The sequence below is a fragment of the Gobio gobio genome, assembly GCF_949357685.1.
Source record: "Gobio gobio genome assembly, chromosome: 7".
Lineage (NCBI taxonomy): Eukaryota > Metazoa > Chordata > Actinopteri > Cypriniformes > Gobionidae > Gobio > Gobio gobio.
The window spans coordinates 45,538,590-45,554,272 of record NC_137103.1 but is presented as its reverse complement, the minus strand read 5'-3'; the positions used below and the strand labels follow the sequence as shown (position 1 = coordinate 45,554,272).

The window sequence follows — 15,683 nt, the reverse complement described above, 5'->3', positions numbered from 1 at the left end:
TGACAATTTTCCTTTTTGGGTGAACTATCCATTTAATTCCATCAACTCTTGAAAGACACTTCCTTCCAAACTAAATCTACATCCAAGCTAAACCCACACACCCCTGACTCACCACTCTTGAAATCAGAGAAGGCAAGAAAATGGTCACAGCAATATTTGCGCTATCCCAGCATGCCTTAACATGCCTCTAGCTGTCAAGGCAAAGAAGAGAGCCGCACTAGCAGTGAGAACCGAGAGGATCCTTGAAAGCCATTTCATGTGACCTCCTATAGAAAAAGGTGTTGCTATAGAAAACAGAGTTTTTGCACCTGCCTCAAGAGGGCCTTTAGAGTGTTAAGTCTCATTACATTCTTTCCCTGACAACTAAAGAGCATGAATGATACCGTCTCCCATATCTGACCTCAGCCCCCATTCCCAGAACTCTCAGGAGAGACAGAATTGGGTAAAGGACCTCTGCAAATCTGTGTTTTGTTCTCAAGCCCACTGCCCTTGATGGTAATCTCCCCTGCCCAGGGGACAGACGTCTTTCACACCATTGGGGAGAAAGATTTATGTGGGGTGAAACAAGAGAACTGTCCGTGGACATTGCTGTTGGTGAAAGAATGAATGAAAGGATGGAATTTCAAAATATCATCTTTTAAAAGCTACTTCAAGGAAGACTATCAGAAAACAGAGAGTGAACAGTATTAAAAACCTATTTTAAAGACAGAGAATCAAACCCATATGATCATATGAAGCATATTGAGCAGAAATAGACGCTGAATTGCCTGGAGCGACTAAAGGTATCAGTTCACTGGCCTTTGCCCTAATAGTCTTGTGTGGTGTACAGTGGTGGTCATTCAAATCCCACTTTCATTCATGAGAATAAAGGCACTGGTATGGATTTCGTGGGATGTTGTATCTGGTTTCATCCAGCCCTGCGTTCAGCAGACTGTTACTTGGGACATGTAAACACTTCTTAAGCTGGTGGGAGGATAAAGTGCCAGGTAACGGGATCTTACTTCTCACACAGAGGCCAAACTACGCTTTGTGCCTGACAAATCTACACCTGGTAGGCATGGAGACCATTTTCCTATTGGCAGCCCTTCATTACTGACCAATTGTGAAGATCTAATGACGAGATGACTATCTGCACAAGAATATTTTATATATCTCCTATTAGAAAACATGTCTGAGCCAGAAAAAAGTGTGAAATAGGGTTGTGCGACATATTGGGCCCTATTTTAACGATCTGAAACGCAAGTGTCAACGCGCGAAGCGCAAGTAACTTTGTGGGCGGGTCTCGGCGCTGTTGCTATTTTCCTTGCGGGATAAATGGCTCTTGCGCCCGGCGCAAATCTAAAATGGGTTGGTCTGAAGTAGCTTCATTATTCATAGGTGTGGTTTGGGCGTAACGTGAATAAACCAATCCGAGCGTCATCCAACATTCCCTTTAAAAGCAGGTGCGCAAGTTCCATTATGGATTGCTATTATTATGGCGTATTTACCAGGCGCACGCCAGGAGCGGTTCACAGCCGAGGAGACTGATGTGCTTGTAAGAGCAGTGAAAGACAGAGAAGTGAAGTTGTAATGTTGTACATTATGGTAAAGGTGATTTCACAGTCTTTTTTTTTTCAGTCTTTCAGTTTTTTCAGTTTTTCAGTCGATTTTTTTTCCTGGTTCTTGACGGACAAACCAATTTGTCAGATGTCCTTATATACATATATGTCTTGCTACTATTGGGCAAACAGGTCTTATCCTTAATTATTACAATTAGCCTGAATCATTTGTAAGCTAGATTTATGCCTATTTTTTCACATCTTCGTGGCACACCACAATGATTTCCGTCATCTCATGTGTTAAAATTTTTTTAGTGTAACAATTTATGATTTGCAAAAATAACTGTTGCATCTGTGTAGGTTACATGAGCAAAGTGTATGCGCTTTGTGCACGCTATACATTATGGTCAAGCATGCGCCCTTAAAATAGCATAATGAACAACGCGCAACGCGCCACTGACTTTAGACTAGGTTTTTTCTGGTCAGTGGCGTAATTGTTTAATGGAACAGCAAAATAGCACCAGGGATTGTTTGCGCCGGAACACGCCTCCTTTTTTGCGCTGAACCGCCCAGGGAGCGCAAGTTCATTCACTAGTTTAGCGACGTGATTCTGTGGAGGGAAAAGCGCGCTTTGCGCGGGTGCAAAATAGGAATGACACATGCGTCGGTGTACAAAGTCAATTGCGCTGGGTGCAAGATAGGGCCCATTGAGTATTTACGATTTATTCAACTTTTGTTGGATATTTAAAATTAATTGATATAATGAATATTTCAATGATTTTAATGCACTTTATTTAGCCATTAAATGTCTAAATTATGAGTGCATTAGCACAGATACGTTTTATTGAAAATTGTATTACGTTTTTTGTTTTTGAACAGTCTATTTCAAAGAATAAGTTCATTCGGTTGATTACTATATAACTAACTATATTTTACAGTAATTTCCCTCCTGCCTTTAACATTTTGAATTCAACAATGGCTCTTTGGTCAAGATATTAAAAGTATAAAAAATTGTCAAAAGGCTGAAATTTTCTTTGACTTTTTAAAAAAACTAAATCACCCTAGTGTCAGCGATGATTTACTTACACATGAAAATACTTACACAATTATATCTGCATGCCACAAATTCTCACTAAATCACTATCAAAATGATCACCTTGGAAAGTAAAATGATTTGCTTGCAGGCAAGATAAAACAAGTGCAACTCTCATCTATTGCAATTACACATAATAATTGTTAGAGAACAATTATTCAAAACAGCATGTGTGTGCCAGCTGCCATTTAGAAGACTTAAAATGAAAAATGACTGTAATTAGTGACATAATAAGATCATATATATTATTTTCAGTTGGCTTTTTTTTATTACCAATTAAAAAAAAGAGTACAATCAGATTCATTATATAAATATAATGGTTTCTTATGTTCACCAAGGCTGCATTTGATGCAATTTTCAGCAGCCATTATGTCAAACTTCAGTGTCATGATCCTTCAGAAATCATTCATATGCTGATTTGGTGCTCAAGAAACATTTCTTATTTTTTATCAATGTCCGTCAAAGGTTGTGCTGCTTAATATTTTTGTGGAAACCGTGATGCATTTTTTAGAAGAATAGAAACTTCAAAAGAACATTATTTATTTGAAATGGATTTTCTTTTGTAACAAAATTAAAGTCTTTACTGTCACTTTTGATAAATTTAATGCATCTTTGCTAAATAACAGTATTCATTTCTTTTTTTTTTATGTTTTGTTTTACACCATTATTACAAAAGTTACATTAAATAATAATAATAATACAACCCAAACTGGCTCACAAGCGACAAGCCAAAAATCCATTCTATCCGCCTCATATCCACTGAAGTGCAACTTTACACCGATGACAACAGACAGTAATAAAGATAATGCGCAGTTGTCCCCAACCCCACCCGTCTGCCCCTCCTTATCAACACAATCTTCTTCCACAACAGCTGCAAAAGCAAGACACTACGTATCTGTAAAACCCAAATAGGAAGTCAATCCATCATCTGTTACACAATACACCTTACAATAAAAGGACACACAGTGTCTATATCGGCATAATGCAATTTCGGCAAAAGTCAACTTTTCCTATTTGCCTTTAACGCCTTTAAACAACAGGTGCATTTTCGGGGGAATTAGAGATGTGTACAGAACCCATTGGCCTGTCATTTGTCAAATAATGCCACAGAGGTAAACTGCCGCCACAATTACAGGTGAAGGGAGCGAAAAAGTAAGGGTTTCAACCTGGGCAGGAAGGACTTCTGGAGCACTCAGGGGCCGCTCAGTGGCTCATTAGCCATGATGATGGTAGGGTGCGGGCCATAAAGAGAAATACAAATCGTCCTTTCATGACCCAAGAGCTATAATTATGTTTTTCCTATTGGTTTTTGGCACTAAATTGCTCAAGCTCAGTGTGAGACCAAGAGGTTCAGACACCAAGGACTGACGCTATGACAAACGAAAAAATACAAACAACAGCTGCTAGCGCTTACAGCATCACTCTGAAAAGGAAGAGGGCATGCTACAGCAAATTCAGATCAAAGCTTTTGAAGAATAAATATCTAGTGGTAGGAGGACATTAGTGCATGTTTGCAAATATTTTCTAGAATTCAATTGCGGTTTAAAGCTTTGAAGATCACTAAATCAGCACTTAGAATAGACCCAATTGTCTCGGGAAGATATCATTTAGACAAAGCTGCGTTTATGGCATTGGACCAAAAAGAGAGACCTTTCAGCTTTGACCTTGGGAACAGCCACAGCGCACACCTGCTTTTATTGAGAGGACACAAATGCACTGGTGGAACAGCTGATAGCTCATTGTGCCAAACAAACAAAGAGCAAATCCAACTTTGTGACCCAATAAAGTTAAAGAAACCAGTTTAAATGGATACCCAGCTCACACAAAAAAAAAAAACAGGTCTTCAACCCTATACATCTGCCATTGCTTAAGCTTATGGTGATTTCTAGGGACGATGTGTATAATAAACAAATTGGGCTCTAAATGAAATGTATCAAACAAAACGGTCACCTACAGACTGAATGATTTACCTGCTGGAAATACTATACTCCTGATCTCGTCAACTCTAAATCTCGGACATTACGCATGCGATTAGAATGCACATGCTTTAAGCCCTATTGTGTGGTAAAGTAAAAATGACAAGCATTAAGGAGAAACATATGTTCTCATTCCTGTCACTGAATGTTAGCGGCACCCTCTGTTCTTGCAGGATTACTGTGAATAGATTACAACACTGTGCTGTAAAACACAGATGTGTCGCAGCCAGTTCCCATTCATCAGTGCGGTCCACACCCTTTTAGCTGGCATGTTGGAGTATCACTTTCCAAAACATGGATATATTTAAAGCAAATCTGTAGTGATAAGCATTACTTGGTCATTTGGGGTTCACTGGTTGTTAACCCACTTGGCTGGTTAACAGTAAAGAGAGTCAATTTTGACCCACACCGCCCATCTATCCTAGACCCTGCTTTACTATAAAATAAATTACCTAGAAGACCACAGTTTTAGGTAACTTTGCAAGATTGTTCCAAACATTAAAGTCCCAGCGTGTGTTGTGAGGAAAAAATCCACAGGCAGCACAGTAGGCAAATCTACTGCATGAACTTTCAAACTTCGGTTTATATTTTTCATGTCAAGGTGTGAGATATGCCTCATTGCATATACTGTAGGTCATTGCTGGGTCAAATTGACTAACTAAACACATTAACCACAAAAAGGACAACATAATTTCTGCATGATGAGGCAGAGGAAATATATTCTGTGTGCATTCCAAGAATATGCACAGTTTTTGTTTACTTTTGTGTTATAAACAGTTTTTTTTACTGTGGAGGATCACCACTTCATGTCTTCAATATAAAAAATGGCTCTTGAACCCAAGGCCGTAACCATGTCTTGAACATTGGGGGGACCCATTTTTGGGGGTGGGGGGTTATAAGGATTTTAGCTACTTACATCTTACCACACATTTTCCTAGGGCTGTGCGATATTGAAGGAAAATGCGATATGCGATATCCTTGTTAAATAATACGATATGAGATACAATATTGCTTTAAGTGTGTAAAATCTACATTTACATTTACGCATTTGGCAGACGCTTTTATCCAAAGCGACTTACATTGCATTCAAGGTACACATTTTACATTTTGTGAGTTCTTGCTTTCCCTGGGAATCGAACCCATGACCTTGGCGATGCTAGCACCATGCTCTATTGTTTGAGCTACAGGAAAGCTATACGCTATAAGCTATCAATTTAAATTATATATTTTTTAAAAAAATTAAAAACTGAGAATGATACCATTTATGTGTTTCACATTCCCACATTCTTTCTGGGAAAAGAAAGCATCCCTACAACTTGTGACCAGCAGTGTTTAAGAAAAAATGTATCTCACAAATCTGACAATATCCTATATAATCCTATTGACACGCATTCGGTTTCTTTCCCCAACTGATATTGTTCACTTAAAGCATAACCGACTGTGTTTACATGAATGCTCATCAAGACAGCCATTCTGACATAACTGTGTGTGGATTTGACAGTTTTAGTGTGTAACAAGACACGAAAAAAAAAACGGCTTGTGCGCACATTTCGGTGTGTGTGTCAGATAGCACGAGGCTGCAAGGAGTTTTTTTCGCAAGTTATTGTGTTTAACAACTTTATAACGTCAAGCAAGTCACATAAGTAACAGTCGTGTGCCCTGTCTATTCTCTGCTATATGCATCGCCTTAAAAACGTACAATTTTCATAATGTTGAAGTAGCCTATTAAAATCATTCATCATATGCATATTGCGATATGTTCATTTGCGATATTTCGATAATTTCAATATATTGTGCAGCCCTATTCAATACTAAAGCATTGTGTTGGAATTTGCACTCGTCTTCTATGAACAGTAAGCCCCGCCTTCTTTGATTTGATTGGCCATCAATCATTCTGACATTGACAAACGTTGTTAGACCACTGAGGCAGAGCAGCCTAAAAATTGTATTTTTGTCACCCTAACAACAAACAGAGCAGCCTCAATAACCAAATGAAAATAATCAAATATTGGGTGGGACAATTTGGCCATTTCTAATTATTGGGGGGTGGGTGTCCCCCTCAATGTGTATGGTGGTTACGGCCCTGTCCTGAAGCAAAACCAGTTGAGAACCACTAATCTAGAGAGATTTTCCTCCCTCAAAAAATTGGATTCTTAATTTGTATGAAAAGGAAGCTAAATTCTACCCATGAATTATTGATTTATAATGAATGTTATGAGAACATCTAAAACACAAGAAATGGCTAAAGATAGAGAAGTTTGAGATGCTTCAATTTAACTGTTTATAGTGGAAAAGTGAGAAATGAGAGCCATTATTCTGTTTGACAACTTTGTAATTCCTTTGCATCAACAGTTAACAGATAACAATGCCACTAAGTTTTTTAATAAATCCAGACTCTTTGTACTGATGGGGTACATGAGAAGTGCACAAACACACTTTCTCTCTCTCACTCACTGACCCTCACACACACACACACACACACACTTTAGCCATCTCTTGATCCCAGGGGCTCCCATTCTCCCAAAGTGGGTTAAATACAGCCTATTTAGCTCACAGGATAATGCCGTCTCCACTGCTCCTCTTGAAAAGAAGAGGTGGGTTAAAGAAAAATTCAATTCACATCTCTGCCTCAACACTTCTCAGACAGAGAAACGGGGCCCCCACTAGAGTCTGCAATAGTGAAAAAGACTCTGCTATAAGTGAATCTGTTTATTGACTGGAAAATCTGTGGATTACCGAAACCACAGGAGTTGCTAAACCAGGACAGAACTTGAGAACATCCATTTCCACTTTTTAATTTCTTCTAAAGGAATGGTAACACAAAAAGAAAAATGTCCAAGCTGTCCAAAAAAAAAAGTGGATTTTACTGGCAATCACAAAAAAGAAAAGAAAAAAGCACAATAAAAGCCTGCAAATCTGAAAATAATGACAACATATTTAATCTCTGGCTGAACTATTCCTTTAAGAAAACACTGCCGTTCACCTACAAGAATGCTGCCGCTAACTAAAAGGTTAAGCTTCACATGCAGATCACGCCTTTTTGTCAATCATATCGTAGATCATCTGTGTAAAGAGTAAATGAGAACTCAAGGACTTTGGTGTAACAATTACATGTTATGTGTGAAAATAAAGGCATTCCATTTGTTTTAAAATATGATTAGTGAACATATGTTAGTGCCTGTGGGTGTTCAAAGCACTCACTAAAACATGTTTAGGCAGTTAACATAAATCTAGCATCAGAACTTGCATTTAAAGTCTTCATGTCATATCATGTTTAATCCACCCTTTTTAACCTCACTAACAAATTCCCAACAATAAATTATTTCATAATGGAACACAAAGTTAATGCTATTTTCTGAAGCTAAAGTAAAGGGGATATAAATGCTATATGAGATCATCAATCCAACAAGAAACAGATGAGATATGTATGTAATAAAGTAATGTTAAGAAGCATCAGCAATCAAAGAGGTGTCAGAGTTCAAAAGTCTCAAAGTAAATCAAGTGTTAGGTCATCAACTTCTACTCCATAAATTCATTTTCATTATTGACTACCATACATCAGTCGGGCTTTAAAAGTGCTACAAACTACTTTTTGCTAAAGTAACATTTGCAATCGAGTTTGCAACTTAAAAAGCTGGTCTAACTAAAGCACTAGAGAACAGGTCATGGAGGTTATTTGGTCTCTAGGTATCCCTGAGCACGAAGAAAGCTTTGTTTTGGGTAAAAGCGTATTGTTACTTGCAACCACCGAGTTCTCAACAGGACATTCCTGCCTCCTATCGCTTAGGCATCCATATACAGCAGGTGGGGAGCCTTGTTTGCTGTGATTTTTAATGCAGAATTTCGCTCAGCGATTAAATGTCCCAGTGGGGTGTCCTTTTACAGCTGTTCTCCTCCGGGCCTGCTGTGCAAGCCTCAGGCCACGATCAGTCAAAGAGCGACAAATTGATGGCATGACAAAAGAAAAGTCCACTTTGAGGCAAGAAAGTAGTCTGCACTCTGACAGCCCCAGCACAAAGTCAGTCACTTATACAAAGTGAAAGTGATCTGTGATTACTTCAAATGCAGTGTGGCTCTCTCCCAACATTACTATAATGATTAGCAGATTATTATTTAATGTAAATTGAAATGCTTACAAATGTCATTGAATTTTTTTATACATTTGTTCAAGCACTTTTTTTTTATATAAACTATACATTTTGACAGATGGTTTACAATGATTATTAACTTAATTAATTAATAATAAACATTATATCTGACCCCAGTACACTGTTGACCAACCCTTACCCATCCCTAACCTACCCATATCTCACCTCAGTAGCAGCAAGAGTGTTTTGAAATAGTACATGAACACATTTGAAGCAAGTACATATTTAAAGACAACTAATATAAAGACCAGTCATACTTGTATCGCTTAATTTTCTGTTTTACTTATATCTACTTATAAAACATCTGAATTACTTATAGCTAGCAAATGGCTTTTTGCATGTTTACATTATTCATGAACGTTATTATAAAGTGTTACCCTCAACAATACTACATCGCTATAAAACAATTAATCAGTCACTGATACGGAGTCACACAGTGAACACTTGATCTCTCCGTAACCCTGGCACATCAAGAATTTACTACCTCCAATAAATCTATAAACCCAACCAGGGAATCAGACCTTCAGGGTATCTATTATTTAAGGCGCAACACTCATAGCCTAAATATTGTCAAAAAGGCAAATGGCACACCCACAAACTTTGATGCAAGTTTATCCCTCTATAATGTGATGACAGCAACGGTGATCTCTGTCAATCAAATATTTATAAAGAGGTTCTCAGTTTCCCAGATATGCCTTACATGACAGCTGTACAGACCTTTTCTTAATTAAATGGTCCGCAACTGAATTCATGGCAGAACGATACACATGGGAAGAGACTCCATAACTCCATAACTTCCAAAAACTACTGTGTGGTGCAGGCAGATCCCACAAACCACCACAGAAACTTTAAACAAGTCCAGGCTAACTCTCACAAAATCACTGAGAAAGACACCGGGTGGAAGGGGGGGGGGGGGGGGGGGGGGGTTCTATAATCAGACCTACCCCAAACCTGTCAAAATATTTTGATAAGATGTACAACATAAATATATATAGTGAAAAAATGAACAATATCATATATATATATATATATATATATATATATATATATATATATATATATATATATATATATATATATATATATATATATATATATATTAATAATAGGCCTATAATTATTTTGGGGTGGGGGCTGAAAAAAATGCAATTGCTGACCAAAACAATCCTTATTGTTATAATAGATACACACATACTATAGGCTAGCAGTCCAGATAACCACGAATGCCCAAAGAGTAAACTAAAAAGTTAAATCATTTTTTCCCACAAAATATAGTTGGACACAGTCACCTCTGATAACAGATCACTCTAAATTGTAATGTAGACACGTGCATTTTCTGTAGAGCTGCTTTGAAACTATATGTATTGTGAAAAGCGCTATATATGATCTTTTATGTGCTGGTCATTCTGCTGTCTTTGATCAAATAGCTACTGCAGCACTACAGAAAAGAAGTCTGTATCTCTCGACTTTTTAACAAGTCTAAGGACACACGTGCCAGTGGTCCAGCTCGCATCCCGTGCGGATCTGTACTCACCTATCCTCTGCGATGCCGCCGGTGACAGAGCAATGAACACGCAGCAGATGAACCGCTCCAGAAACGCGAGACACCTGCAACGATGACCCACATTTGCTTAGATTTTTTTGTTGTTTTTCCATCTTTACACTCTAAAAAGCTTCTACAGAGCATTTCTCACTTATACCTTCTTGCCATTTCAGAAACTGATCTGTTCCGATAGCTACATGGGATCCTGGTTGGAAGGTGGATGAAAGTTTCCCGCTTTAGAGTGAGAGCAGCCCTCGCGCCGGTGCAACAGCTGATGAGAGTGATCCGAGAGCCGCACTGATGAACGAGACGGAGCGAGAGGACAGCGGCACACGAACAGTTTAAAGCAAGTCCTCTGGGTCCTAAAGCCTACCGCGACAACCCACCTACCTGCATTTTCGCCCCCTGTGACACCACGCGCTCTCGAGGTCAAGTAGCCTAAGAAAGCCCTATGAGACATGGATTCTTTTTGTCTTGTTTTGTTTTTAAATTATTGTCTTGTTTACTTGTGATAACTTTTTCTTGTGACTTCAAAATAGCAGTTTTAGCAGAAAGTTGTTTTCTTACGAACTCAACTTTTTTTGTCATCTTGATAAAGCCTAACTAAAGCAGTTTTATTGAGACTTCAATGGATGTTTTAGTTGTTGTTTTACTAAGTACAACATTTTTAAATGGAATATATGCTGCAGCATCATGGATTAATTAGATAGCCTACATTTTTGTGAGAAAAAATAAAAAGATTAGCCTACTTGAAATAAATTTAAAAAAAGGTGAGTAGAAACTTTATATTTTAAACTCTAATAGGCTAAAAAAAATATTTAAGTGATATACATGCATTAACTGGTTAATAAAAGGATTAGTTCACTTTAAAATTAAAATTACCCCATGATTTACTCACCCTCAAGCCATCCAAGGTGTATATGACTTCTTTCTTTCTGATGAACACAATTGGAGTTATATTAATAAATATCTTGACGCTTCCAAGCTTTATAATGGCAGTGAACGCCAACGAGTTTGAAGCTCAATAAAGTGCATCCATCCATCCATCCATCATAAAAGTACTATTTAAAGGCCTTCTAAAGCGAATTGATGGGGTTTTGTAAGAAAAAAATCCATATTTAAAACTTTATAAAGTAAAATATCTAGCTTCCGCCAGACCAACTTCCGTAACTTATGAAGAAAGTGTAATGCATCTCGCAATTCAAAACGCTTACGTCTGACATCACGTTGCGTCAGTTATGCTTTTTCTGTAAATTGAATACTAAAGGCGGTCTGGATTATTATGGATGGATGCACTTTTTTGAGCTTCAAACTTGTGAGGCCCGTTCACTGTCATTATAAAGCTTGGAAACATCAGGATATGTGTTAATATAACTCCGATTGTGTTCATCAAAAAGAATAGAGTCATTTACACCTAGGATAGCTTGAGGGTGAGAAAATCATGGGGTAATTTTCATTTTAAAGTGAACTAATCCTTTAAATTTAAGGGAGACCGGGGAGTGTTTTAACACAGGGTCAGTTTGTCAAGTCAGAAAAGAGCTGGGGACATCATCAATATCATCTCTCATCTCCTTTTTGAGCTCACAGGAGAAGAGTCATGTTACTGTGAGCAACACTTTGCATTCTTGCTAACTAAAACAGTTAGCAAAGTTATGGCTATTAGGGGTGGGGATATTTGTAACAGTTCATTAAAAATGTTACAACCAACCGCTTATGATGTTTCCAGTTATCAATCACATACCCGGTTATAAGACAAAATATTTTTTTGCTGTGCATTGAGGGATTAATGTGGTAAATATGTTTCCATCATAGTTTATGCACATGTCTTCTTATTGGATAAAAACATTATCCACCTCAATTGAGCACATTTTTTTGTGCACATTTTTTTAGAATTTATGCGCATCTCAGCGTTTCTTTCCAGCATTTTTTAATGTGATATCCCAAAATTCACAGCTAGTGACTGAACTGTTATGTGACAGGAATTCAGAGCATGCACAAACACACAATTGTTTTTGTGCTAACTTTAAAGTCCTTAAAGAAAAACAATACAATGTTTTTTACTTTAAATTGTTCACTTTATTCAATACAAATTATTCTTTGTTCTTCAATAACATTCTTGCATACATTTAGATTGTCTAGATCTTATTTCAGTAAATCAACTCTCATTGTTACATCTATCCCCAGCCTGTGTTACTACTCACCCCAGTGGGTAGGTTATAACAACGGAACTCTTTGTGTTTGACATTAACTCACATAATCTGTAATTGTGTTGTACATGTCCAACTGAGTTATGTTTGTAGCAGACAAATGTGGCTTCCATATATTTGAGATATAACACAAACAACCACTGAGTTACCGATGCTCAAACAAAAGGTGCTACTTTCATCCCCGGTCTCCCCTCATATATCAAAAAAGTCAATGTTGCAGAGAAATTTTTACCTAAATGGCTTACTTAGCTGTCTCTGCATGTTAAAGGGATAGTTCACCCAAAAATGAAAATTAGCCCATAATTTACTCACCCTCAAGGCATCCTATAGGTGTATATGAAATTCTTCTTTCAGACGAATAAAATCTGAGTTGTATTACAAAAATCCAGGCTAATCCAAGCATTAGAATTGGATTCATAGTTGCTCAAAAGAGCATCTGCCCATCAAATAACGTGCTCCACGCGGCTCTGGGATGTTAATAAAGGCCTCCTGAAGCGAATCGATGCGTTTGTGTAAGAAAAATATCCATATTTAAAACTTTATCAAGTAAACTTTCGACCGACCGCCTTCCCTGTTCAATTTATGGAAAACTGGTTGAAAGTTCCCCTGCCGATCGAAAGACTAAAGGCCTGTACACACCGGGACGAATATCGCGCGCGCTTATCGCCAGCGTTTTTCGTGCCGTTTTTCGGCGCGTTTTGAGTGTTCACACCCAAGCGATTTTCACTGGCACTGCGCCGAGTGAACGTGCACATTCAGTCGATGCGCTCCCGGTACACAAGATGGTGCTGCGGCACTTTAAGCCTCTGACACTCGCTTGTCACACAGAAGGAGAAGAGAGACAGTATTTACGTGCTTGCCAAAACCATAGACATATTATGTATATGGACAAAACCATTCACACACTTTTTGCTAACTGGCAAGCAGCATTAGCAGTTCATCTTCTTCTTTGTCTACTTACTACTTCTTCGTCGTATCAATGTGTGCTCGGCAAGACCGTTTTGTGCTTGAGCGCCACCAAGTCGTGTTTTACTGTCACTTCAGCAGCTCCAGGCACGTGAACAAAAGCGCCGATCTCATTGGTCGGACAGTTTTTTACGCGCCGCGTCAAAATAAAAAAACGAACCCGAGGCGTTTTTTTAAAAATGACGCTTTTACGGCTGGCGTTTTGCGCGTCGGTGTGAACACTCATATTGGCGCCCATTGTTTAGTCCCGAGGCGTTAAACGTCGGCGTTAAACGCGTGCGAAAATCGTCCCGGTGTGAACAGGCCTTAACGCGACCAGGTCCGCTCGTCATGACGTCACGTACGCATCTTGAGTTTCACTTTCAACATTCAACACTTTTCCATGGAAGATTCAAGATTCAAGATTCAAGAGTTTTATTTGTCACATACACAGTTATATACACAATATACAACTGGCAGTGAAATGTAAACAGGTCCGCTCCATGGACAGTGCAAATAACAGTTACAAGAAATTAAAATAGAAATAGAATAAAATTAGAATAAAAAGTATTAACATAAGTAGAATTATAAATAAATCAAGTAAAGATAAAAATAGGAAATAAGATAAAATAAAAATATAAAAAATATGTGGATATGATAAGTGAGATAAACTGTAGACTTAAAAATAAGTGGTTAACATAAAATATATATATATGTATATATAAAGAAGTATAATGTGCAAGGTTTATTACAGGTTGTTACGCAGTAACAATAGGAAAGTAAAGTGCAGTGCAATTGCAGTATGTGGATGTTAATGTTAAAAAACCGTATGCTTATGCGTGTGCGTGGTGAAGTGAAGTCACGTGACTGAGTTCAGGAGTCTGATGGCCTGGGGGAAGAAACTCCTCCTGAGTCTTTCAGTCTTTGCCATCAGGCTACGGAAGCGCTTACCAGATGGCAGCAGGGTGAAGTGAGAGTTTGCAGGGTGATTAATGTCTCTGATGATTTTGGTAGCTCTACCTCTGCAGCGTTTGGTGAAGATGTCCTGCAGAGACGGGAGAGCTGAGCCTGAGATGCGCTCGGATAAGCGCACCACTCTTTGCAGGGCTTTGCAGTCGTGACTGGTGCTGTTCCCGTACCACGCTGTGATGCACTGAGTCAGGACACTTTCTATCGCCCCTCGATAGAAAGTTTTCAGGATGGCTGGTGAAACCCTGAATTTCCTCAGCTGGCGCAGGTGGTACAGTCTTTGCCTGGCTTTTTTCCAATGTGGTCGGTCGAAAGTTTACTTGATAAAGTTATAAATATGAATATTTTTCTTACACAAACGCGTCGATTCGCTTCAGAAGACCTTATTAACACCCTGGAGCCGCGTGGAGCACGTTATTTGACGGATAGATGCACTTTTTATGGACTTCAAAAACAGAGCAACTATGAATCAAATTCTAATGCTTGGATTAGCCTGGACTTTTGTAATATAACTCCGATTTTATTCGTCTGAAAGAAGAATGTTATATACACTTAGGATGACTTGGGGTTGAGTAAATTATGGGCTAACTTATGGGTGAACTATCCCTTTAAACTTGAATAGGAGATGACATCCCCTTTAAGCTACTTTATTTGTTCTGAGGAAAGTTTGAATTGCCATTAAGAAAAGGGGTCATCAAAAGAGAAACAAATCTGATCCTGTCTTTCCCTGGGAACAGAGATCCTCCTATGCTTCCAGCCCTAATCTGTCTTTCAGATGAACTTGTCACCAGCGCTCTTGAGCAAAGCATGACCCGGAGTGCAGTTTTAACTTGGGGTTAACGTGGTGTACTTGCGCAATGCAAAGAATAAGCTGAAGTCCATTGTGAGCACATAAAAGTTAATCACTCCTCAAATATGTCTGTCACTGTCTGGTATGCTGTCAGTTAGAATGGAATCATAAAATCAGAATCCAGATAAGATGTGTTCAATGAACTCAAGACATGATAATTCTTCAGATTCTTGCCGATTGCAAATGCTCTTTCATGAGCACTTTGGGCAAACATGCTTCTAGACGTAGTATACGATTAAACAAAGACCCTTTTAAGAGTGATCACAAAATATTTCCCTTTTTTTCAAGTTGAAGCCAGAGCGCACATTCTTTACAACAAGTATGGGGTAAAAGAATGTGTCGCCCAATCGGATTTATTGCACCAGTGTGAAGTGGGTCAATAAGAGTGCAGCTTTTGTTTTCCCAGTCAGGTCA

The 15,683-nt window shown here is 38.4% G+C and overlaps 2 protein-coding genes across 3 annotated transcripts in view; one reads left to right on the top strand and one right to left on the bottom strand.

Annotated features, from left to right (window-relative positions):
* Positions 1 to 10,608, bottom strand: part of col18a1a (collagen type XVIII alpha 1 chain a) — a 102,904-nt gene extending 92,296 nt beyond the window's left edge. For both annotated transcript variants that reach the window (XM_079821229.1, XM_079821231.1), the window contains exons 1-2: positions 10,456 to 10,608; positions 10,290 to 10,363 (exon numbers count right to left, since the gene is read on the bottom strand). In XM_079821229.1, coding sequence (XP_079677355.1) covers positions 10,290 to 10,363; positions 10,456 to 10,466 — 85 coding nt within the window. In that variant the 5' untranslated portion in view covers positions 10,467 to 10,608. The remainder of the gene's footprint in view (positions 1 to 10,289; positions 10,364 to 10,455) is intronic.
* Positions 1 to 15,683, top strand: part of tfpia (tissue factor pathway inhibitor a) — a 1,059,262-nt gene that overhangs the window by 490,948 nt on the left and 552,631 nt on the right. The window lies entirely within an intron of this gene.